Consider the following 26,743-nt stretch of genomic DNA (forward strand, 5'->3'; position numbering starts at 1 on the left):
CCTCACCACCATCAGTGGGAAGATAGATAAATACATTCCCACTTCATGGGAATCTATATATCTCACTGCTGTTCTGGGATGATCATTCTCTTCTCATTCTCTTGACTCTCCTGACTGAAATGCAATTGGGATTCGATGAAATATGTCAAATTACTTAGCTGCCCCAATCAACAACTGGCCCAAAACACATTCAAAATTTAATTATGCTTAAAAAATGTACTAAAAAGAAGTAAATAATAAAATTGTACATGTAGCAGATGTGCAGCAATTTAATTTTATTCCTCAAAAAGCAATAACAATATATCTCTTAATATAACTATGAAAAATTGTACTGGAAATGAATGAATAAATAAAAAGGTCGTGTTGGTGGGGGGGGGGGGGGGGGGGGGGGGGTTGGTCTAATAAGCAGCAACACAGAGCTATGAGGATGCTTTGCTCTCACACGCGACACACACACACGCGCAGTCTCTCTCTACAGTGCCCTCTTGCTCGCTCGATCCAGACTCCGGGAGAAAGATAGAGTAGGAAGCAAATGAGACACACTCTATCTATGGTTAAACCCATATAGTAAGTGCAGCAACACTTTGGCAGGGAGAGAGAGAGAGAGAGAAAGAGAAGAGCCGGTTCGGGTAAAAACCGCTTCAGTGAGGTCTGAAGAAGTAACGCCACATTTTTTTGGCAGTAACGGTAATGGCGTTGTAACAGTAATTAATTTGATTACTTTTTACTGAAAAAAGTAACGTCGTTTATTTATAACTCTAGCAGCATGTAAACTTGTTTTAGGCTACAGCGAAAACACAGCAGGTCGTAACACGCTAGAAATAAAAAAAAAAAAATCAAATATGGACTCCTATGTGAGGAATTAACAGACCATGCGTTTCTCTGTATAAAATCTGAGATGGAGGCGCAGATGAGAATCATTTTCTTTTTTATAGGTAAGTTATGAACTTGTTTATTATTATTTAACTAATTGCTGTAGGTTTGTAGGTTGCTGTAGCCTAATACTACTGTAATGAGTTAAGTGTGTGCTGTGTATACTGTGCAAATGTCGGGTAATCAAGAACATATTAGATGTTAGATTTTACTGACAATTAAAATGTAGGAAGTAGAAATCAGTAATAGATAAAGTAATAGAGGCTTAAAACAGCAAAACAAGTCAAATATAGCACTGGTGCAAATATGAAATACATCTTAAAGAGATGTTGTCACTTACCTTAGTTACTTAGTTTAGTTCAGTAACATTCTTTTTAATGTGACAGAAGACACAGAGGATTAAAATAAACTGAAATGGAATAAATGAGAACTCATCCTGAATCAGCTGCAGACTTTGAAGACATAATTAAAAAAGACCTGTAAAGACATCATTACATCATCACAGGAAGATATAAAAATGTTCTTAGACTCTAGTTCTTTGTATAGTGATTGAAGTTGAGCTCTGACTTCTAATCAATTTAATCATGGCTCCAAACTGTTATTTATCTTTTATTTTGTTTTATTGGAGAAAGAAATGGCAGATTCAATGTTTGGTTTGTTCACTGCACCTATATGCAACCAAAGTCATCTGATGATGTCATTGTGTAAATTTGTGTGATAGTTTGTTGTTTTCCCTAATTTTTAATCCATAATGAAGATGGTACTTATATAGTTCTTTTCCAGCCCTTTTGACCACTCAAAGCACTTTCTCACTACATATCACATTTACTACCACATATGGTGCCAATTATCAGGAGGGAGACAAACCATTCACACACCATCAGGACCATTTTGAGGTTAAGTATTTTACCGAAGTACACATTGACATGTGGACTGGAGAAGCCAGGAATCGAACCACCAATCCTCCAATTGGTGGACGACCAGTCTACTTCCTAAGCGACAGCCGCCTAGAGTAGAGGTGTCAAACATACTGCCCATGGGCCAGAACCGGTCTGACAAGGGGTCCAATCTGGTCCGCTGGATAGCTTTGCAAAGTATAACAATTACAGAAAAATAATTCCAATTCTGCTGCTTCAGACAACAATTCAATACAATACATGACAGCTATATAAACAAATGTCTTTTACCCTGAAATTTGATTACTTTTCCTAAAGTGGCCCGACATGCACAAAAATGGTTATATTTTTGTATAGTTTTTGTTTTTTTGTTAAATGAATTGTTAATAGTTTTAACAAGATGGTTATGTTTATGTTATGTTTTATGTTATGTAGTTATGAGGATTATTTTATATTGTTAAATAAAGTTCTTGTTATTTTCAGTTTCAATAAAATACATTTAAATCATTAATGCTATGTTATATTTTAATTTCTTAGGTAAAATTGGACATATTGTGTGATAGTAGCTGTTTTATCTACAAAAACGAGTGGCGTAAAACCTAAATAATACACTCTACTCTGAATGTTGTCAAGCAGCTTATGTAAATCAGTTGAAACTGCTCATTTTTCAGAGTAAATAGATACATAGATGGCTTATTATAGTAATGATATAATATCTTGTATATTATTTGTAGGTTATTATTGAATGGTTTTACTGATTCACCCACTGAAGATCAAATTGGGTTGTATGTGAAGCTTCAACAAAAATGATTTTGACACCCCTGGCCTAGTGGGAGCATGTACATGTTGAACAGAGAAGTCACGAGAATGGAGCATTTTTGTATGCTTATATTATCCAATTGACACAAAGAAGTCTTTATTTCCCAACTAGAATGCTAGTAATATGTTTGACTAGCTTGAATGCAGCTCTGAGATCTAATAATATCATGGCTCCACTGTTGTCATTTAAGTAAAATTTCAAGACCCAAATATCATATTTTTATAATATAGTTTGTGGAGTGGGCCAGTGATACTTTATTGATTCTATTTCTTATTAAAACAGGAATTTTTGTTGTCCCAGGGAGAAACATCAGCGCTTTTCTTAATATTGAGATGTAAGGATGCTGTCTCCTTAGTAACAACAAATATATAAACTCATAATAAAATTAAAACTGTAAATTAACTAAAATGAAAACTAAATCTACAAGCAGATTTTCAAGAAAAAACAGCAGGAAGTTCCAAATGAAGGACACATCCCCCATTTTTTTTCCGTAAACAGGAAATTCCTCATTCATCACATATTCCCCATGAGAGAAACCGCTGCCAGATGTGATTACAGTGTTTTATTCAGTAGAAAAGTAGAAAAAGTTTTTGCCATGTTATCACTTAATAGCATCAACAAAACTGCTGTGTTTTTCCATTCAACAGTTTATAGTGTTATTAGTGTAAGTACAACTGCTTACAGTGCAAATATTTAGAGCTTCCACACATTGTTTAAACCTGCATGGAACATAATTATATTCTACTGTTTATCAGCACAAATAAGACACAGAGAGGTAGAGCTGTAGAGCTGTTACTTCCATCTCCAGCTTCTTCTATCAGCTTGTCCTATCAGAGTGTTATCAGGTCTGTGCTGACAGCAGTCCTGGTAGCAGGTGTAACATCAGCAGTAGATGACCACACTGGCTCTGAGGCCTGTACTACGAAGCTGGATTTTCTCTTATCGAGGTAACTTCAGGGTTAACCCTGGGTTTTCTGTCCTACGACGCTGGTTCACTTCTTACCGGGGTAAATCACCATGGTAACTTATTCTGAACGGCTAACCTGCTCCGGAGCAGGTTATGTTCTGGATAAGAGATCAATGACTACAAAAGTGCATACTGCAGACAGATAGATATACGCACACACACACATGCACACACATGCATACATATGCACACATATACATACTTACACACAGTGTAGATATCCCCTGGAGCCTATTTTTTATTTTATTTTATTTTTATTTATTTATTTGTCTGTTTGTTTTTCTTTTTTTGTGTATTTTGTGTCTCTGTGTATGTTTTGTTGCCTTATTTGTTGTCTCCTGTCTGTAAAAAAAAAAAAAAGGAGTACAACAGAGACTGTGTTCCATTGTGAATTTGCCAGCAAGAACAGTACTTCAATAAAGTAATTTTAAAAAAAAATGAGTACAAAAGCACCACCTGTTCTCTTCTGTTCTCTTAGAAAATGACCTGCCCATTCTTAGAAGATCCTGTCAACATTGGTGCGCTAATCGTGAGAGGAGCGCTTAGGAGAGAAAGAGTTTTTAGGGATAGATGCAATTTTTTAATCAACCAAAATATATATTTAAAAAATAATCATTGAGGCACGTGGGGGATATTATTATGTAGGTTTGACATCTTGAGATCAAAGGGTCAGGGAGCATAATAACTGTATTTATTTATTGTAATTGTAAAAAATTGACGAAAAGATATATTTGTAAAATAAGCCTTGTGGCACATGAGGGATATTAGTCTGTATGTTATACAGTTGGTTTGAAATCATTCACTCAAATGATTAAAGCGCATAATAGGTTTGTATTTTGAATGTTGAATATTAAACTAACTTAATGTCTCTATGAAAGGAAGGGCACTGAGGAAGCGCTCTGCCCCAAACGTCTGTGCCGTAATAAAGTGGCATTGTGTGATCAGAGTGTCCGTTTATATTGTCTGATATATTAATATTGTATGATCTCGTGAATTTACACATTAACAGAGTCGGCTATTTTCTGCCAGCATTCCTTCCTGTTTTTTGCTGCATCAACAGTGTTGCTTTTGGCCTGGATGATGTGTTTGAATTCTTCATATTTATGAAGAATAATTGTCTGCTCCTCCATGGTAAAGTAGGCTGCTCTGCAGAGTTTCTCCATGTTTGTGATTGGTCAGACGCTGCAAACACCCCCATTTTATGTGAGCGTGCAGTGATCCAGATTGGAAAACCCTGGGTTGATTTACCGAGTTGATATCCAGCTTCGTAGTACCGCTTATCCTAGACTGCGAATGTCTGGGTAAATCAACCCAGGTAACAGAGAGATATCCCGGGTATGTTAATCCAGCTTTGTAGTACAGGCCTCTGCTGATGACCTGACATCAGCTTGTCATGCATGTCCATGAATGGCCGTCTGTTCTGTAGCCTTGTTTGTTTATGTTTTGCATTTATTGTTTATTAACACATATCTGATCAGATTTTGTCTTGAATATATGTTGTTGGGCATTGCAGACAGGTTTCAGAAATAATGATTACCAAAAATAATTTAACAGCAGGGCAACACACTGTGAAACAAGGAAAAGATAGCCAATTGATACAGTCTCAATTAACTTAATAACCAAATGACAAAATGACCACATCAATAACTAGTTTAGTTCATTTATTTAAAATGATGACAAAGCAAAACACACATTCTGAAATCTTAGTTAAATGTACTAAAAGAGTAAAAAAACAATATGGCATCTAACTAAGTATACCTATATAGAGATGTGTGTCTGTGTTTGTGATAACATATGAACTGCAAATGATAGCAAGATGAATCATATGATTGAAGTCACATGGTGACTGAGCACACAGCTAGCAGGCAACATTGATTAAATCAAGTGGTCCTGTGCTTTCTAAGATATTCCCAGTACGTTACCAAGTCCACACAGAGAGACACACATTGTAGAGGGCTTCTTCTTAGCTGGTGAACTGTGGTTGAGTCAGATCAGACAGACAGGAGTTTGGCTCCAAGGCTGAATGATGCTGGCTTTGTTAGGTAGTCAGTGCCTCAGTCATGCAGATCAGAGGGTTCAGGTAACTGAGGAGGCAGCTCCATGCTATCTTGTGTTTGTTGATGAATCCTAATCAGACTATCATGTTGCTGCTTGTTCAGTAAAATGCAGCAGTGGGAGGAAGAGAGAAACACCTCCTGCTACTCCCAGCAGCTGCAACAATGAAGAAAGAGCAGTTGAAGAAAGGGAGAGGGGTGAGCTCTGGTTTTTGGTACCCTGGGTCCATGGGTGGAGCTCACATCTGTTCTTAAAGACTCCCTTTCTTGAAAACATGTGGTGAGCCAGTGAGCCCCTCCCTTTGGTTTCAACTGCACTTGATGTGTAATCCTGAGAGCACAAACATAAATGTGTTGTACTGTATAGTCCATAGTTCATACAGTTCATTTGTCAATTCATACAAGTTTGTAACATCTGGGCAGATCATGAACCAACTGGACAGTGGTTGACACTATCTTGGCTAAGCAGGAACAGTCAGAGTTACAAATGAAATCATACTCAACAACAATAATGGCATAGTGTAAAATACATAACCTGTGTCTCTCATGTTATTCATTAGTGAGAACAGGAATGTTAAGATGAGATGCAGAGAGTGGCACCTAAAATGATGAATGATTTCTTGGGTGTCTGGGCTGTATCAGGGTTTTGTTTTGCATGTCCTGAACTCATGTTGGGTGAGGACATGTGTACAAGGAACACATAATAGAGTGTACTAAGCTAGTGTTTTGCAATAGTTATCATACTGACAAAATACTACCAAGGAACTGATCCAAGTGTTTACAAAGTTGGACAGTGGTGTCAGAATTGTTGCTGTCCTCAGTTAATAACGTGATGTATGGTCATGACTGAGTTCAGAATGACTGAGGTTGCTGTTGTTGCTAACAACTCAAGTTTGTCTGTGGACTTTCTAGAAGAAGAAGTTTCTCATGGCATCTGTTTTACTGTGAGTACAGGGGTGGACTGTTGTTATCTATGATTGAGCTCAGCTGTAGACCTCTTTTGGCATCAATTTTCAACTCGTAGCTCAGGACTGGAACGTTTTAGGAAGCCAGAGGGAGAGAGACATTCAGAGGCGTTGTCACTGTCTGATGTGTGGTGACCATGTACTGAACTGAGGTCAGTGCTGCTGCGGTCACCATCTGCTCTGTCCATAGGCTGGTCACATTTCTGAGTCTCTGTATATGGCCTCCTATCTCTACACAGAGATGGCAGTTATGCAAAGAGGGAACAAGAACTATGACCACAATTATATCAACAGCATGGACTGAAAGTATGAACTCATATGTGACCAGTCCAAACTGTTTCTGCACAGGAAGCTCTACATGAACATTTTGACATGTGAAGGAACAGATACTGATACTACTACTATGATATACTGATACTTCCTCAACATTGTCAGTGTGGTGAAATGCCAACACCTGAGTGAAAGTGTCTAATATTTTGTCCATGATAACAAATGTAACACAAGAAACTCTATAAAATATGTAATTACCTGCTGCCACTTCACCTACAGCTAGGAGTAAAAGGTAAAATAGATATAATTTTATCTTCTTCTAAACATACATAAGTTGTATTTATTATAAATGTTTAGTTTGTACCAAGCAGCATCAGAAGGACAGATGTATGGATCCCTGCTGGTTTCTATAAAAACAAGAAGAGGAAAATGAAACTCAGTGATGTTCCACTAATGAAATGTACAACAGGATGTTTAAACATGTGACACAAAGACAGTGATCACATGACTTTATACACATTGATGTACAGTGTTTGTTTAAAGCTGCATTACAAATGATGTGACTCTACTGTAGTGAACTTACTATTTACTGTCAGTGGATCAGCTCCACATTATATATCTCACTAACATAACTGCATATTCTTTGTAAGTTATACATTTTGCCTCCATCAGAGAATATGACTCTGTTATGACTCATGTTCTCTTTATACTTCACAGTGATGATCTCAGCTGCTACTGAGGAAATATACCTGTCAGCCACTGAGGGAGGAAACATCACTCTACCTGAGCCTTTGCTGGAGGATGGATATATTATATTTAAAGGAAAGAATGTTGCCGTGGTGAACAATGGGAGTATTAGGTTGCGAGATCTAACTTACACAAACAGACTTCACTGGGATAAAAACACTGGACTCTTTACCATCACAGGACTGAAGATGAGTGACTCAGGGAGTTATACTATTGACCCTAATGAAGGAAATATTTTCCCTGCACCCTACATACTTACAGTTTACGGTAAGTTGCATTTCTTCTACCAGTATACTGACCAGTGTGTTGGTGGTAACATAGTTAGAATAATGCATAATGCAGTGCATATGTCACTTTGTGATTCCATCACATAGCTTTCACTACTTTAACCACAGGAGAGAACTCTAAATATTATTTTTTACCTGACAAATAACATAACTTCACAGATGTCTACTGTCTGCCCAGATTGATAAAATGAATGTTTGAATTCAATATGGTCACAGACTGTACTGGCAAAAATGGTTTCAAAAATAGAGATTGGATGTCAAACTTTTATGAATGTTGTTGTACAGAATGGTCACCCATAATGTTCTCAGCTTGTAATATTCACATGAAGAAGCCATGTTTTCCATCACACTATTTCCATCTGTGAGGACATCCTGCTTAAACCTTTTTTCACTGAGTGACCCACATTACACTTGGGTTTGAACCTCATCCTAAACTGGGCCGTCTGAGCCAATTACCTGATGGTGCTGTATGGTGTCTTAAGAGCCACCTGAAAAGTTGTCATTATACATTACCAGGATCATTAAGTTTGCTAATAGATCATTCGGTTACCTTGGTCTGTCTTGAAATAAATAATAGTATTTTGAAATGGAATAAGCCAACTTAAAATGTCATTTTTATGTTTTTGCTTCCACTCATTTATGCATGTGTCTTTCATATCACACCTGACCTCACAGTTCATTTGTTTCCTGCTTACATACATACACACAGTTTCCATTTGTGATCACTTTAAACCCACAGAGAGGAAACAGGAACTCTGAGAAATCTGCTGCTGCTGCTCTGTAGGTTTGATTTATGTCAAGTCTTTAGTGGAACACTGCTTACACAACTTTTAATGAAAGAGGACTGTCTTTAAATGAGGGCTGGGTGACATGACCAAAATCTCTTATCCTGATATAGGCCATTCCATATCCTGACAACAATATCTATCCTGATAGCACAGTTTTTACCCTTCACCTGTTCATTCATATATCATTTAAATGCATATGCAATAAATCTATGTGCAACACCTTCTTTAAATTCAGTTTATTAATTAATTGTAATAAAATACTGTAAAAGATTTTTTTTCAGGCAGCACTATTAGTGTCTCTTGTTCTCTTGTTGTCTGACGCTGTTTGAGAGCCCAGTGTCAAAGATCTTCATAACAGCTTCATGCATTTTGATAGCAGAATCATTGCAGATTTATTGTATTTGGTTATGTATAGTTTGGGATACTTTACACATCACAAGCTTTTTTTTTGCATAATCAGTTGATAATGGTCATTTATGCTGATGGTTTCATTATAATACTCACAGTCTTCCCAACTGTTGACAACTGTTCTCATGCAGGTAGCTGGACTAGCTGCCACTTTTGTTTTTATTCTGAAAAAGGTGCAACTTAAGAAATCCTTTTTTTTCATCATTCAGAAGACTGAACATAGTTTCATCTACATGGTTCAAAAATATTATGGTTACCTATGTGAACAGAGTGTATGCTAACAAATGAGTCACAAACTAGGGCTAGATTACTTAGTACATTCACACTATATTAAAACAAGTGTATGTTCTGTTGGGGTGTAAGAGGTGAAACTGTAACTATCACTAGAATGATGCACCTGCTAAACAGGTGTGAGAAATGAATCATTAACCATTGGTGATAACTGTTGTCATGCAGGGGCAGGTGGTAGAAGAGTGATATGTTGGCTGTTCCTGATTCAGTTGTTTACATTATGATGGCAGTGACATGAGTTGGCAGTTAGAATAGGAACTGTTGATGTTATTTATGACCATATTGTATGATGCAGCCATCATAACCCTCACGAAAATTACAACAAAAAGACAACAGGAGCTGGATTATATTAAATTATTAATGAGATGAAACAAACTTTTTTTTTAAAAATATGTTAATTCATGTCTGATAGCATACATTACTCTCTCATTTTAAATGAAATAATCTATTGTAGGTATCTTCATTTCCATCACTCGTCAGTCTCTTTCTCCTCCATTTTACTCATCTTACGCTGCAGTGAACTGTTCTGTGACAGTGTTTTGATTAAAGTGCCTTATCCCCTATTTACTGTCTAGAACACTTCATTTTCTGTCTGCCATTTGTGTATATTTTCATCTGAAAATGAAAGTGTATGCAGTGGCAGATTTTGATACGGGCGACTTTTTAGCGCTCAATTGCACATCACATCTTTTTATAATGTCACATTGTTGCATTTTTTCTGGATGTGGGTGATATTGATAATAATATAAAACCAGTCTGCACACCACCCAGGTGAACTGGTTAGACTGGACTCTGGGTTAACACTGCTGGAGGATAGGTCATAATGACTGAGTTGTTCTGGTGAAGTGTGTTGTCCTATTTGTGTGATATAGGATTTGTGCAATTTACTTTTGTTTCATTAGCTATGTGTTATAATATATAACATATTGTTATAATACAATATATAATATAATTATCAATATATGATGCAACTGAACAAAGGAGTGAGTTTAGTGTGGAACTCATTAAAAGTATAGTCATAGCTCATAGTAGTTTCAGAGGCCTAGTTTAATACTGCAAGTGTGAAACACTGCAAGTCTCAACAAGCTGTGATGTCAGAGATGCCACTGTGGTACTGAGGCGTTACTTCATACTTGTGGCTTCAACAATTATACAGTAATAGCAGCAAGTGTGGAGGGTAAAACAGGATGTTACTGAATATTACTGCACAACTGGAATATGAGAAGTCAGTGATACTTACTGATGATAGCTGCTTATTCTCAGTTATTACAATGTGTAAACTATAAACTGTTGAACTGGAGTTGCTGGTCTATAGCAGTAGCTCTCTGTGGATGCATGTTATAGATCTAAGCTTTACTATGTCTGGCATTTCATCAGGTTTTGTCTGTTTAGACATTTAACTTTATTTATCAATGTCAATGTCAGCAGTAATTATGTTAGAAGTAGATTAGGGTTTTAAAGTCACTCATATCATCCAATTTTTAATGTTTATTCATTTCTTCTTCAGAGCGTGTACCAAGTCCAGCAGTGAACACAGTGAATGTGAGCACTGAGAGCTGCATCTTGCTGTGTTCTGTGGACAAAGCTGAAACCACACTGTTGTGGTACAAAGACGAGGAGATACTGAACCAGAGCAGCTCTGCTCTCTCTCTGCCTCTCACTGTACACAAGCAGGATTTCAGATCCTCTTATAGATGTGTGGCTGCCAACCCTGCTGAAAATAAGACTCTTCATGTCAACATCAAAACATCCTGCTGGAACATCACAGATGACACAGACAAAACAGACGAAACAGAAAGAAATTGTAAGAGAGTTTAACACAAATACTCAAATTTTTATAAAACGACCCCAAATTCTTGAATTATGTGTTATTAATGTTTGTTTTAATGTTTGTTTTTATTTTACAGATCTTGTACCATTAATTATCTGCACTGTGTCTGCTGTTGCACTTGTGTCTCTTGTCGTCATTGCTAAGAAGAAGTATCATAAGAAATCTGAGACGATTACCAGCCAAGCACAAGGCAGGTATTTCTTTCTGTTTCTTTTTCACTCATTACTTTATTATTTTCTGTATGTGTCTGTATTTCAGCTTTTTATATCATATTACACTCCAGCTTTGAGCTTTATTGGCCTGGTTCATAGTAGCCAAATATGTCTTCAAAGTGTGCAGTTCAGTAGTATTAAGTATGTTGGGCTGGGTTTATTAAAAGGAAAAAAAGAATTATCTTTATTTCTCTCCCTCTGGTTCTCATGTGACTAATCTAGTTTGAAAGGATCCTGTCTGACAGGACAGATATGTTTACAACAGTTCTATTCAGAGCAGTAATAGTTTAGTCTGCTGTTTCATGTGATCATGGGAATATAAGGGGATTATGCCTCAACCAACAGACATGTCTGTGTCACTATAATATAAAGGATGTATTTAATGTCTCATTATGGGAACGACATCTGTTTGTGTCATAAAAGCCAGTCTATTCATCCTCAGAGCCTGATCAATGAACAGATGGTACTTTCCACATTTACTGCGGTGAATGGAAATAGAGCTGGGAGTTTGGATGATTTCATTTGTTTGACAAAAGCTTATTTTCCATGTACAAAGCTGCACAACACAACATGCTCTACCATGAAGTGATTGACCAGCTGACAGGCTACTGGTGTTACACTGTATAGAACTGAGACATAATTTGCTAGTAGGAGTAAATAATTCAATGAACCCTAACTTCTTTCACTTTACTCCAAAATAGGACTTTAAACTGTTTGGTAAATGTAGTCCCTGGTTATTATCCATAGACTCATGCAACTTGTAATGATAGGTCACCATTATTTTAAACAAATTAGTTTTAGGTATGAAATTCACTGTGTTTAAGTTAAGGAAGTTATGTCATCATGGTTTAAAGAAGTATTTGGTTAAACTTTGTGAAGACTGAGGTCATGATAGGAAACAGGATGCTAACAGCGGTCAGGTGTCATGATCTGACTCTTTATTTTCCAGAACATGAAGTCATTTCATGTTCTGCTTCTTTCCTGACACTAGTCATATATTACACTGCTGCTAAAGGTGTTATAAATAGTCTTATAAATCTAATCAGAGGTTATATATTGGCACCAATGTTTTCATTAAGTAAACAGAGAGCGTAGCTACAGGGAAGCAGACAGAAAGGCCACAGTTAGACAGATTCCCTTCAAACAAAGTCAGGCTAATATTTATCACACAAGAAGATCCATCAGATTTAGTGAATATATTTTAATGCTTTAATGTCAGCCATAAACTTTGAATCAGTAAGTAATAATTGTTGTTTCATTAATGTCTCATTTTTTTCATAGAAATATCATTTTAATATTCTGTCCACCCCAAACTCATTCCCATTAACTCACATCAACCCTGTGAGATTTTTAATCCATTGCTTGTGGTCACTTCATGCAGAGGTGTTACTGTGCATGCTGTCAGTGCTGCCAGAAGGGCATTACAGCAGTGAAGGTGAGGGATGACCACTTCCTGCACCAAGATTTGAGCAATGTGCTCTTTACTTAGATAAGGCCTGATCTATCTGATGTTATATAGTGTGAAGCAGCATGATGAAGTGACAGATAGTCGATTGTCAACCATCTCTCAGCAGACATGAGAGAGAGGAGCATCCAATGAACAGAAGGACTGTCTCTGTCTCCATGGGTTCAGTCTTAAAAAGACTGAGTTGCATGTGGTTTGTTATCATCCATTTATCCATCATGGTAGGACACAGAGCTGCTTCTTGTAAATAATTTATCATGGTGGAATTCCCCAAAATCCAATGTTTATCTGTAAAGCTCTTAGTAATCATGAGGGGAATGGGAGTTGTGTCTTTGACCTCAGCGCCCTGAGTGTGCTTGAGTGTACAACACACACACGCACGCACGCACACACAGACTTGTATCAAGCCATATAAGGTCTGTGTAGCTTCACATTACAGGATGGTATAACTAGGCAACCACAGTCTTTGTATAACAACTAGTGTCACTTCCCTGATGTTCAAAGGAGCATATAATACAGATAGTTACCATAGAGAGATCAGCTATGCATGAACTTTAGCCACGCTGGAAAATGTCATCATTTACCCAACAGCTGTGGCGAGATCACTTATACCATTCTCCCTTGCTCGTCTGTCAGTTAAAGTCACTTGAAAAGTCAATGTGCATGCTCTATAGTAAAAATAACCTGCAAACAACTTTTAGGAATTGTAGATTTATATGACAAATTCCTGTTCTTCTTGATTCAAACACGGCTGCTTTCAATAAATCATAATGTGTTATTACATCATCTGAGAAAGTAATTGATGATTTTCTTCATATTTATATTAATCATATTTAACATATCACCAGTTTCTTCTATCTATTGCAAACAATGAGCTGATCTTTGGAGATCTTTTCTTTTCTTCCATATAACTCAAAGTTGGTTTCACAAACGCTGGGGTTATTTTTAATTTTCAGTTGAACTTACAAACTATCTTAGAAATATTTTTACAGTGGCTCTGTTATTCATAACAACGTAGATCCCCTGGGGTCACATGGTAAAAAAAATTCAAACCTACATGGGTTTTTCCATACACATGGGTTTTTTGTCTTTCATGTGACCTCAGGGTGTCTCTGTACAATCCTGTTATTTTCTGTTATAATTAAGAGACATTGCTAAACTATGGCCCTTCTTACTTTTCCAACAGCTTAAACAAATCATCTATTGCTTTGTGCCCTTAGATGTAGACTGTTGAGGTGCATTGTATTTTACAATTTGTTCAAAATTCTGCAGTCAAACTACTAACAAAGGATTAGTAATGGGGCTTTTCCATTATACAGTTCTAGCACTTCCCCCATTAGGGATAGTACCTGGTACCTGGTGCTTTCTTTGGTACCTGCTCTGGCGAGGTTCCTAGCGAGCTGAGCCGTTACTAAAATGCGACGTAAATAGAGTGCCAGCCACTGATTGGTCGAACGAAACAAAGTCACGGCAGTTTTGCGTAGCCATGCTATGATGACCCCGCCCACATTGAGAATGTACTATGAAGTAATGGAAAACGATGTGCCTGGTACCAAAACTGAGTAGAGTCAAGTCAAGTCGAGCCGAGCTAAGTAGTGCTAGAACTGTATAATGGAAAAGCCCCATAATTACGCAGCAGTGTTACCATATTACCTTGGCACTGACTTCTTTAGGCTGGCTTCCTGTCAAATGGGACTTCCAAAACCAGACTGACAAACTGGTGATGGCTAATGAACCGGACATGGTGTTGATATGCAGGTGTTGATGGTAGTGATGTAGCAATGCTGAGCGGCAGCAACATCAGGGAGAAGGAATACAAGTTTGAAAAATATCAAGGGCTGAAAGAGGAGCTAGAAAACATGTGGGGATTAAAGGTAACAGTGGTGCCAGTGGTAATCAGAACACTGGGAGTTGTGACCCACAAACTGCAAGAGTGACTCCAGCAGATACCAGGTAAAACATCTGAGGTCTCTATCCAGAAGAGTGCAGTCCTAGGAACACCTAAGATACTGCGTAGAACTCTAAAACTCCCAGGCCTCTGGTAGAGGCTTGAGAAAGGCACACCACCCCCCATGGGGTGAGAGTGGGATTATATACATACATACACACACTCACTTTCTTAACCACAAGTAAAAAACTTTGTCTTTGTATCTGCAGAATCCGAACCAGAGAACCCAGAGATACACTATACTGAGGTCCAAATACGTGACAACAGCTGTGGCCAGGTTTGTACTTGCAAGCACAAATACACCTTAGGTAATGTTTAATGATGATCCTGTACCTGAGCAATCATAACCTTAACAATATTTGCGTAACTATCCCACAAAGTAAATACATCATGTCTGCTGAAATTCTTATGGCTTCACAGGTGGCGTCACACATATCATAACTTACATGTCTGTCATACAAGAAACATATTATTCTATTGTGATTTTCAGTTATTTATGAACTGTTATGATGTCAGATATCTATGTTAAACATCATAACTTGAGGTTAAGGTATGTAGAAAGCACAGGCTTCAGTCTGCTGTTTTATTCTACCTTGCCAACAATGATATCAACTCATTACACAAGCCCGTAGACTTGGTTGCTATGGATTTTTTATTGCTAAGGATTCATTCATGTGTTGTACTCATTGTCCAATCTCATATGTCAGATCACATTTTGGCTCTAACATGTACAGATGTATTAGATAAGTTGACACGTTGAGTAAATAACAAGATAAAGTAGTGAAATCCCAGTTTTCTTTTGTGGGTTGTTGATGTTTTCTCCTGAGTTTCAACTTCCAAGAACTGGCCAATCAGAACAAAGTGGACTCCTTGAGAAGGACGCCTTAAAGAGACAGGAGCTAGAACGGCCATTTTCAGACAGAGGCTGAACTGAGTGGCTGCATAAAGGGCCAGTATAATAAAAAAAAAGTTTTTAACTGTAAATCATGCAAAGACATTCCAGTAAAGCCCCAGAATAAAAAGCCAACCAGGCCATTTCAGATTAGAAGGTTAGACGTGCAGTGTGAATTGTTTTGTCTTATACATATGTCTACATCAGGGCACTTAAGAGTAAGAGGGGAAAAGCTAATATTTACTTAGTTTGATCGTCAAGAAACACAGAACAATAGCAACTCGGTTACATTCATCAGTGAATTTAATATTTATATTAGTGAATTTAATATTTATATTAAATTCACAGCAGTTTTGTACTGTTGAAGCAGAAAGAGCCTTGTATCTGTGTGTTGTCAGGGACTTTCCTCACTTTTAAGTACACATCCAGGAATTATTCTTTCTCTCTCTGGAGTCTGCCAGGTCCTCCCCCAGGTCAGGTTTCCTGTAAAAACACTTCCCTCCCTCACATTCTTCATACTGTAGCTCACCTCCTGTGTGTTTGTTCCTCCAGGGAGGGAGCTCACCAGATTCCTCAGGAACTGTTGATCGCTCCAATCTGCTAACAGTGTATGATAAACTGGAGGCTCATCGCATCCTGCCACAAACAGACACAACAGGGAATGGTTCAGACCAACATTACAGCAACTGCTGAACACATCACTGAAATATTTGTGTGGACCTGCTTGAATCAGCAGATTGAACTTGAATTTGAAGTGGTCCTTAAAAAAGTGTCCAGACTTGTTGTTTAGTTTTCAGACTAAACTGCCTAGGCCCTTACAAAATAACCAGACGAAGTTGGCCTTGGTCCTGGATTGCTGAAAGTCATCTCACAGCTGTTTGGCAAGTACAACACATTTCATTATCACATTTCAAACACACCACATGACACGAGGAGAAAATGTGAAGGTCTCGTGTCCATTTCAGTTTGTTGTAATTATTTTCTTCTTTTAATTGTATTCATTTTAGCTCTATTTTCTTTAGCTTTGTATGTATTGCATTTATTTGCTAGTGAATCCAAGAGTACCAAACTGCTGACAAAATGGCAGACATAGATGCAGACATTTTTAACTCTGCCTCCGCACCTGACAGGAAGTCATGTGACATTAGCAGCGGACGTTTGATGTTAGAGAGGACAGAGAGAAAGGATAGGAGAGAGAAGCACATTGAAATAGAGGAGGAGGAGGAGAAAGGACCATAAAGTAGTAGACAGATTTAAAACATCATTTCATTATCTCTATGTATATATTTAAGACTTAAGTCTTTGGAAAGTTTCCAATTCTTTTAAAAGTGTCATGTAATGTTTTAAATCAATTTATAGAATTAATTCAGCTTTCTGAACAAACACAAAGAAGACGAACATCTGCTCCAAAATACACATTCTTGTCAGTTGCAGAAGCAGAGGTAGAGATGTCTTTGTCTATGTCTGCCATGTTGTCTGCAGTTAGGTCCTCCTCACTGAATGGTTGCTGTGTTCTAATGTCATATATTTCATACTCTGTGGGACAAACATTTCCAACAAATAAATAGACTGTATATGGAAGAGTTAGTGTTGGAGGAGTTGTGTATTCAAGAATATCAAGCATCACATTATAGATGCTACTGTGCTGTTTGGATCTATCTAATTAATTTAAAGTAATGGCTGCAAAATATAACACCAAATTAAACTCAGGCTTGATTTATGTATGTATGTATGTACGTGTATGTACTGTATATTGCTATTTTGTATATCTTTTTTTATATGTTGTTTTTGTTTTGTTTTTTCTTCTTTCACATATTCGAAATAAAATAATCTAATCTAATCTAAATCTAAATAGTTTCTGAAGAGGAAACCACATAGAAATGACCAGTTACCTTTTAGATTCTATTGATAAGTGGAAGCAGGAACCTCACTGTGGGAAACATTCATTAGTTCAACATTTCAATTGATTTTCCTTCAGCACGATGTACTCAGTTCTCTTTGTCCCCTGTCAACCACCTGTTCTGCATCTACTGTTTGTTTTGTAACAGAAAAGGGCTTTTATTAACAGGAAGAGGAAGGTGCCAATATATTCTCACCTCAAGCTACAGTACATGGCTACCTGACAGTTAGTGACTTCTGCCCCCTAATGACAGATTAAGGTTGCACTATTATTCACTGTTTTCTGTTTAATGCTGTTAACATTAAACTTATCTCATTAGCTATTAGCCTTAACCACAAGTATGACCAACAACATATTTATTTGTTTTCAGAACAGTTTAACACACATAACCACCAGAACATAATACTCCTGAAGATTAAACAAGGTACAGAAAAACACCCAGATGAACAAAGTAAATTACAGAAAGAAAGAAAAAAACTTAAATACATACACAATAAGAAAAAGAGAAAAAGACTGTGTGTACTTATACACACTCACATGAATACATTACACATATGCTGGTTGAGGACAATATTAGGTTGAATTGGTATCCGATCATTTTACATCAAATAACAAACATCTTGTCCAGGTGAAGTGCAGAGGGCTACTTATAGATCATCCCCAGGATATGGCATATGTCTTTATTTGCTAGAAAATCCCTGAAGGGACCCCAGATGTTGTAAAAGGTTGATTGCTTACCCCTGATTGCACATGTCATCTTTTCCCAGGGCAGAGTTGTTGTTAATTCTGAAATCTATTTATCTATCCATGGCCTATCCAATTCCTTTCAAGTTACTGCAATGACTCTTTTGGCCAACAACAAGCCACATTCTAGTAATAATCAATGTTGCTGTCATATGTTGCAGTTAGCTGGGTAAATCCAATTACAAAAATTCTCTCTCAAGTCAAAGTGCTCCAGAATCTCAAACAAATAGGACCAGTCAACTCTGTCAAAGGCTTTTTCAGCGTCCAGTGACAGCAGCGTAGTATATGGTGTCCTTCTTTTGGCAATAAAAAATACATATTCAAAATCCTTCTGACATTATGGAAGCCTTGTCTGCCATGAATAAAATCATTCTGATCCCATCCCTCTCAGTTATCTTGGGTATTATTTCAATCCTCCTCGCTAAAATCTTACAACATATTTTTAAATCTGAGTTTAGAAGACTGATTGTATTCACATTTATTATTTGGTTTACCTGCCTTCAGGAGCAGGGTTTATCTGCTATTTATTCCGCTTAAAGAATCTTCTTTTCTTTTTTTATCAAGTGTACTTCGGCGATGCCTTTGAAGATGTAATTATACATCATATAATGACAATAAAGACTATTCTGTCAGTATATTTTAGAATGACTAAATAAATTCATTAGAAACAGGGTGGAGGTTTCTGGCACAACTTCACCTACTTATAAGATGCATGGAGAAGGAAAAAAGTCATGCATTTCAGTTTCAGTCGCCTTCATAAGGGTCATAAATTAATTAATTAAAAACAAAAATCCAACCATTTCAAGTTAATAAAAAGGTTAAAAAAGAAGACTGACTAATACAACTTATGTCTATGTAAGAACGTACATTTAGACTTACAGACATGTCAGTGAAAGATATGAAGCAAAACAACTCCATTTATTAACTATTGCCCTATAATCATTGTGTGTGCAACATCACACTACTGAGCAATGAAGTTCTTCACAGACTGGCACCTGGGCTTTTCACAATACTTGTTTTTAAGTACTTTTGTCATGGCTCACATCATGGACTGTACATTTTGTATTTGAGTTGAAATGTGTATATATTGTATATTATATTGATGTGATTGACCCAGTCATATGTGTAGTCCAATATATTCAACATACTACACAGTACACTGTTTATTCAGTGCATGTTTAGTATACCTAACCCTAATCTTAGTACAGCCCCAGTTCTAATCATGAACCAATTTTTAATCCTTTCAAACCTGCTTTAAACTATTTTTAATGGGGGTGTACATAACTTGTTTTCCTGAACATACACTTATTGATTGACCCTGAAACCAGGTCAGAGGTGATTTATAACCTTGACCAGCTAACATTTGAAGAAGTTGATTAACAGCAACATTAGAAGATACTGTAAATGGGACTGTTAAATAAAAGGAAATTACAAAATATATATTTTTAACTATAGCAACACAGTAAATTATATATGTTAAATCACTAATATGTGAGTTTCTGGAGACTCTGATGAATGTAAACCCTCTCTTTAGAATATCTGTATCTAAAGATACTAATTGCTCCACTATAGCTAGTGGCTAACTTTGTCTGTCTGCTGTTTGGTTTGTGAAGTAAGCATGCAGTGGCCTGGTTACTAAACATGAACTGCCTGCTGTTAACTGAAAATGATGCTGTTGTGAGTTGTGAGACTGACCACAACTGTTCAGTCACAGGCTGTAAAAACCAAAATACTGAAATAACAGATGCAAAAAATGTCTGTAGGGCTGAGGGGAACATCCGCATTGGCTGATTCTCCTGTTTTTGTTATCCTGTTTTATCTGTTTTATTGTGTTTTAATGTGCTTTTATATTACCATGTATACCCTGTCCTAATGCATTTGATGTATTATGTGAAGCACTTTATATTGCTGTGTTGCTAAAATAAACTGACCGTACCTTAATATTTTTCTGTGTCATAGTTTATTTTACATTACACAGCATTGCACATTTGATTCACTGTTGTATTCATATTCATACTATTGGTGTCTTGTTACCTTGTAGATAAACCTCATGACTATAATCATCTACATCTAGATGTTTATGTACAAGGTCCTTTCTCTCAAAGATGTGTCCTCACAGATTAGACATTACAGTTTCTTTCTCACAGACATACTGTAGATACTGAGTACAGGACTCACTACTCCATGACTGAACCCTCCAGCTAGAGTTAAAGCTGTTAAAAGATGCACATGTCGGAGCCCTGAAGTACATTGATTGGTGTCCATACTGCCAGTACCTACAGAGAAAGTAATCCCAGTTCCATGGAAAAAGAAAACAATATTAGTCAAAAACCTAGTGAGTAAATTGTAAGACAGACACATCTTACACAAGTGACTCTGTAAACAAGGACTGTGGTTAGACTGTTAGGTGACAGTGAATACGTCATTTTTCTTCTATAGTGTGCTTCTTTTTATTTAAATGTTTTTCTCTGTACACTTTAACACTTACGTGGTTCTAGGTGAGCTTGCATCAGTCCACATCCAGTTACTTTGGCCAGACAATCGTCTCAAACCGATCCAAAACTTCAAAGTTCCAAACTTATTCAGAAACACCTTAGGAAATGTTTAGTGTTAAAGGTTAAACTTAATTTACTTCATTACACTCAAATGCACACATTAGTGTGTTTGTAACCTCACCATTTCTTTTTGGCTGTTAATGATCACCAGGTCTGCTCCTCTTTTCAAACACTGCTGTCTACTGTTATCCCAAGTTGCCACTTCTCTGGACAAATAGTAACAACTGCAGCCAAACAGACTCCATCCATCAGGGCATGATCCTGAGGAAACACACATAGTTCACTTTATGGAATATGTGAGGTAATAAACATGTAGCAGCTGTGTGGAGCTACTTCCACATCTCGTCTCAAGCTGACAGTGAAAGAAGTGATAAACTATTCATGGAATAAATGTGTAGTAAGCTGTTCTCTTGAGAAAAGGTCTTCTCCACTTGATGGACTTCAGTCACAGTCCAACTTAATATTATAGGTGTGTCTATGTCTGTCTATTCTCTAGAAACATTTAACACTTATGGCAGCTCATTTACAATTTGAAGAATTATTATCACACTGTGCAGAGATGATATATTCATTGGGTAGGTAGAAGTGAGCCATACGAACAATATTTACTCTACCAACAAAAACTATATTTTACCTTTTTATAATTTTTTATCTTTTAATTGACTTAACTGAGTCTAATAGTCACTATAATGTACATATTGACCAAATAAGAGAACTACTGATGCAACAGTCCATTTCTTCTTTGCTGATATCTGCTGACACTGAGGAGCCAGCCAGGATACCAGTGCATAGAACTTACTGGGAACCTTTTTATGTGTAGTAACATTATTAGATGATGGCTGAGGCCAAAGAAACCACATTCAGTGTTGATCAGTCATGTCTGGTAGCTACTGCTCAACTTGAATATCTGTCGTATCTGCACAGATACCCAATCAGATCAGTGCATCTTTACAATTAATGATGCCTCAGAAGGTGCCCAGAGAAAAAGTCTAAAGCCAAGCTTATTGCTTGGCAATATAGACGCTGTGGTGCTTTGAGCCAAACTAACAGTCTCAAAATAGCAATGCTCACATGCTGATGTTATGCAGGTATAATGGTTACAATCTTCTTCTTCTTAGCATGCCAAAATTTGATAGGATAAATCATTTACAGCAACATATGACTGAGATGTCAATTTCACACTGGAAATACTCAAAATATCCATGTTGTAAATATTAAAGATGAAATTACACATGAATTCTGCAGAAAATACAGTCAAATGACAATGTGTCACGTATATTAATGGGTTAAGTTTAAAACAGCTTATGGTTTTACTTCCTCATGAGGTGGCGTCAACTGCTGAATGTGTGACCTGAAAAAGACAGCTAATAGTCTTTGTCTACTCTCACTTCTTCATTCTCTTGATGTGTTATCATCCAATAGAACCACAGATCTGAAAACATGTTTTACAAATCTCAGTTTTAAAAAGGAGATTTAATCTGATGTTCAATCTGATTTGTAACAGAAACCATGTAAGAAGGCAAAGAATGTTCAGAGATATTAAAAATCTACCGTTGAGTACAGCTGAGGCTAATGGGAATGTAATTCATACAGGCCATAAACCAAGCCACTGAACAAATTAAAATGTTGCCACTAGAATAACTGCAGTTCCATCCTCGGGGGATCATATATGTTTGCACTAAATTTCATGGTAATCCATGCAATAGCTGTCAAGATATTTCATTCAGAACCTCATGGTGGACCAGAGTCTGAAGGGTTCATCCTCTGGGCACCATGCATATCAAATTTCACAGTGAGATATTTCTGTTTGGATCAACCGCCTGCCTGACAGACCAACATTATCAGAGCCCACCCAGTGGTGGAAGGAGTCCTAATATCCTTTACTGATGTAAAAATACCAATGCAGCTATGTAAAATACTCTATTACAAGTAAAGGTCCAGCAATAATCCAACTAAAGCTGAAGCAAAGGTTGTAAACCACTGGTTTCACCTTTAACAATGTGTTGTATTTTAAAAGCTTGTTATATTATCCATTGTGTCAAATCTTCATCTGAAAAGGAACTAAAGCTGGGAATTTTCAATTCTATAATATTTCCTCTAGCTTGGCCTTCTCCTATTATAACAGCATTTCTCACATAGTATATGATATAGGTCATCTATATGAGATGAATCCTCACCAATTTTCTTCATGGCATTGTCCAGCTTAAGTTCTGTACTCTTGAAAGTGTCTTTTAGGTGATCTCTCTCCTCTGTCAGGTTATGGTATCTGAGCAGAAGCTGCTCATTCTCTGCTGTGTGGTTGGCCAGGTCTCTGGACAGTTGATTATAGTCTTTGTCATCTGACAGGAAAGAAAAAGGAGCAGAACACAGATACATTATACATGTCACAATTTTTTTTATAAAAAACAGAACTGTTTGACCTACTGTTTCTTACATGCTCAACTTCACCTTTTCTCAATTTGAACACTCACATTGTACACTGACTGCTATGACAGTGGTCAGCAGCACGAAACACAGCAGCCCCACACACACTGTAGCCACTTTGTAAGATGAGCAGGTTTCAGTTTCATCTCCAGCCACAAAGTCTGCTCTCACATGTTTGGTTTCTGCAGGTGTACAAGTTTGCGTAAGGAAGTTATATGTAACTGTCAGAGCGTTAACCACACAGAATTGTAACTCATCAATTCAATCTTAGATGTTAAAATTACATAAGAGCTACTTACCAGCCAATTTACAGAGGGAGGACAAATTAAAGAAAAAACCTGAATATGTGGAGAAACATAATGACTGAGAATACGAACACTATGTAAGGGTTAACATCCAATCATGCTCTGTGGCAGGTATAACAATGCTGATTGTGTATCAAGATGCAAAGAGGAAATGATGTAAGTGACTTTGAAAGAGGGTTGATGGTTGGGGAATGGAACACTGCTCAAATGGCTTATGTTTCAATAGGAACAATGACTAAAGTGACATCTGCATTTAGATCTATTGGAAAGACAGAAATTGTGGTGGGACAACACACGTTTGATGACAGTGATGCTCATGCATTACTGTGATATGTAAGAAAAAGCAGAAGAGCAACCCTGCCTCAGGTGACTGAGAATGTCAGTGCAGAACATGATCACACTGTGTCAGCAAGAACATCCATTGACAATTGCATACAAAGGGATGTTATGTTATAGCAGGGTTGCACTGCATAAACAACTCATTACAAAGATGAATGCACTTTTGAGTTTGGTGGTGCAAAAACCACACACACTGGTGCACAGAGATGTGCAAAAAAAGTCAGATGAGTCATCCTTCACCACATTGTCAACAAGTGGGTCAGGGTATGTGTGGCATACACCAAGAGAATGGTACAGGTCTGAACGCTTAGGGCCATTTCCACTGCAGGAACTTTGGGGTAATTTTACGGGGCTGTGATCGTTGGTGTGTGTTTCCACAGCAGGAACCGCCCCTGAAGGACAATCTCCTGGAACTTTTACATGGGCAAAATGAGTCCCTGTCTCGATGTATGTACTCCACGCAGCCCCAAAAAAATCCTGGGTGGGGCCTGAGGTTGACTCGGTGCTGATTGAATTGTTATGCTTTTGGTGCGTCACCTTCGTGACGTCATGGTCAAAACTGTCACACAACCATTACGCAACGATCAAAACTGTTGCAGAATGATTTTGTCACCTTCAGAGTCCAGTGGGTCCTATCAAGGTCCTACTCTACAATGCAGACACAACAGCTGAGAGGACCAAGTGAGAGGATGTTCCTGTAAAGTTCCCACCTCCTAAATTTTACCCAGAACTTCCTTATTGGAAACGGAACTCTTGACTCCTACAGTGAGGGGCTCTGTTATACTGTGCGGGCATTTTTTCTGCCATGGTCTGAGTGATCACCTTTATCCTAGGATGAAAATGTTGGATCCTGATAGGAGTTCTTCCAGTATTACAATGCCTCCATCCATAAGACACAAGAGGCCAGTAAATGGTTTGATGAGTATGAAAATGATGTGAATCATATGCTATGGCCTTCACAGTCACCACATCTCAACCTAACACCTGAAAACCTATGACAGATTTTGGATCAACATTAGACAGCACACTCATCAAAACACCAAATGATCCCTCCAGTAGGGTTTACACACTTTAGAATCAATGCCAACAACTTGCTAAGACACCTGATGTTTTTCCTTTAATTTGTCCTCCATCTGTAGATAAAAATGACATTTCTTACCATAATTATGTGACGAAATGAGAGAATAGTGCAGACATAATCTAAAAAAAATCTGTCAGACAAATGAAAGAAAGCTTTTGATTCAAAGTATTAAATATAATGTGCAGAAATCAACTAAATGTTAAAGACCATACCACTATACACCATAAGTATGGTGTACATATAGTACAAAATGCATGACATGAAAAGGTAACTGCACACTTGAGAGAGTGTGTAGATATGAAAATACCTTGAATTTTTTTTTTAAACAAACTAAATGATTTATAATGTTACATTGAGCGAAATGTAAAAGGATGTATATCTCAGAGATCCCACATTATAACCCAGACAAGTCAGTTTGCTCATTTTCTTAGTTGCAATATCTACAGTGTTTGTACGGTTTTGATCATTGAAAGAAAGGTGTTCAAGTCATATAGAAACCATCTGTTATATACTGCGATATTTCACTTATATATCATCAATCGTTTTGAGTTTTATGTTTTTCTGCAGAGCAAATATCAGAATAATGAACAATATTCTTTGATGACAACATTAATATAAGCGTTGAAAAATCCTGAGGTTCTGTTTAATGCAGAATGCAGAAAATTAAACATGTATGGGCAAAATTACCTCAGTATAATGTGTCCATATTTGCTCCTATTGGTAATTAATGGATAGGATACCAAATTGACAAAAACACATTTGTTACTTATGGTTGACATTTTGAATTGCTTGCCTCTTTCTCAAATTTATATCAGTAGTTAAAGTATCTCAAAACATGAGCCAAATGAAAACACCAAAACCACTTCAAATGTCCATGCTGTAAATAATGTGGACAGATGTGCAGCGGTAAGGATACTGTAAAAATTCACGGTCAGTGTGCGTGCTGTCTGGCCACATTACAGCTACTGAATGTGTGACCTGAACATCACCAATAAATACTGAACAGACAGATTGTCTTTTTATATCTCAGTTCCTCATTCAGAAGAAGTACAGAAATATAGGTGGGATAAGTGTCTCAGCTAAAAAGAAATGTTTGATTTGATTCGAATCTGCATCAGAAATCACGTAAAAAAGGCAAAGAAAGTCATTCTGAAAAGCTTTTTTTTTTCTTCAAAAACCATTTTACGAGATCAAAAATCTCACTGGTTTCAAAGCTTTTCATGAGTGAACAAATCAAAGATGGAATTTCAGACTATCACTCAACAGTGTCAGAGTCTACCTATGCACAAGGTGTCAGTGAAAGTGACTGTTCTGTTTCTTGTTATTAATATTAGTCAATTAATCAATTCCAGACCATAAAAAAGCTGGTTCTGACATCTACATAACTCAAAACTGAATATATAGGTGAAAGTAGTATGTAGTAGTTATTTATTCTTGTGTCAGATTTCTACCAATGTTTTCATGACTGCTATTCAAAAGATATATCAAAGTTCATATTCCAGTATAATACACTATGGTAAATTTACAGGCTTACCATTGTTCTCTGGTCCTTTGTGTTTAGTGCTAATGGTGTCACGCAGCTCTTCGATATTGATATAGATCTCTTCATCTAGGTCCATCAGAACAGCTCCTTCTGTCTGCTTACAGTTAGTTGTCGGTGTTTTCAGATGGATAGAGCTGG

At 37.1% G+C, this 26,743-nt stretch overlaps 2 protein-coding genes across 2 annotated transcripts; one reads left to right on the forward strand and one right to left on the reverse strand.

Annotated features, from left to right (window-relative positions):
* Positions 1–873: 873 nt before the first annotated feature.
* Positions 874–14,811, forward strand: LOC128366852 (uncharacterized). Its single transcript, XM_053327623.1, has 6 exons — positions 874–935; positions 7,563–7,859; positions 10,874–11,170; positions 11,274–11,387; positions 12,791–12,844; positions 14,633–14,811. Exons 1-6 carry the CDS (start codon positions 899–901, stop codon positions 14,809–14,811), a joined length of 978 nt encoding a protein of 325 aa, XP_053183598.1. The 5' UTR covers positions 874–898.
* Positions 14,812–20,842: 6,031 nt separating this feature from the next.
* LOC128366863 (C-type lectin domain family 9 member A-like) lies at positions 20,843–26,681 on the reverse strand. Its single transcript, XM_053327634.1, has 5 exons — positions 26,597–26,681; positions 23,385–23,519; positions 23,091–23,252; positions 21,035–21,174; positions 20,843–20,950 (listed from the first exon to the last, which is right to left on the reverse strand). Exons 1-5 carry the CDS (start codon positions 26,679–26,681, stop codon positions 20,843–20,845), a joined length of 630 nt encoding a protein of 209 aa, XP_053183609.1.
* Positions 26,682–26,743: the final 62 nt, after the last annotated feature.

Source organism: Scomber japonicus, chromosome 2 (assembly GCF_027409825.1).
Source record: "Scomber japonicus isolate fScoJap1 chromosome 2, fScoJap1.pri, whole genome shotgun sequence".
Taxonomy (NCBI): Eukaryota; Metazoa; Chordata; class Actinopteri; order Scombriformes; family Scombridae; genus Scomber; species Scomber japonicus.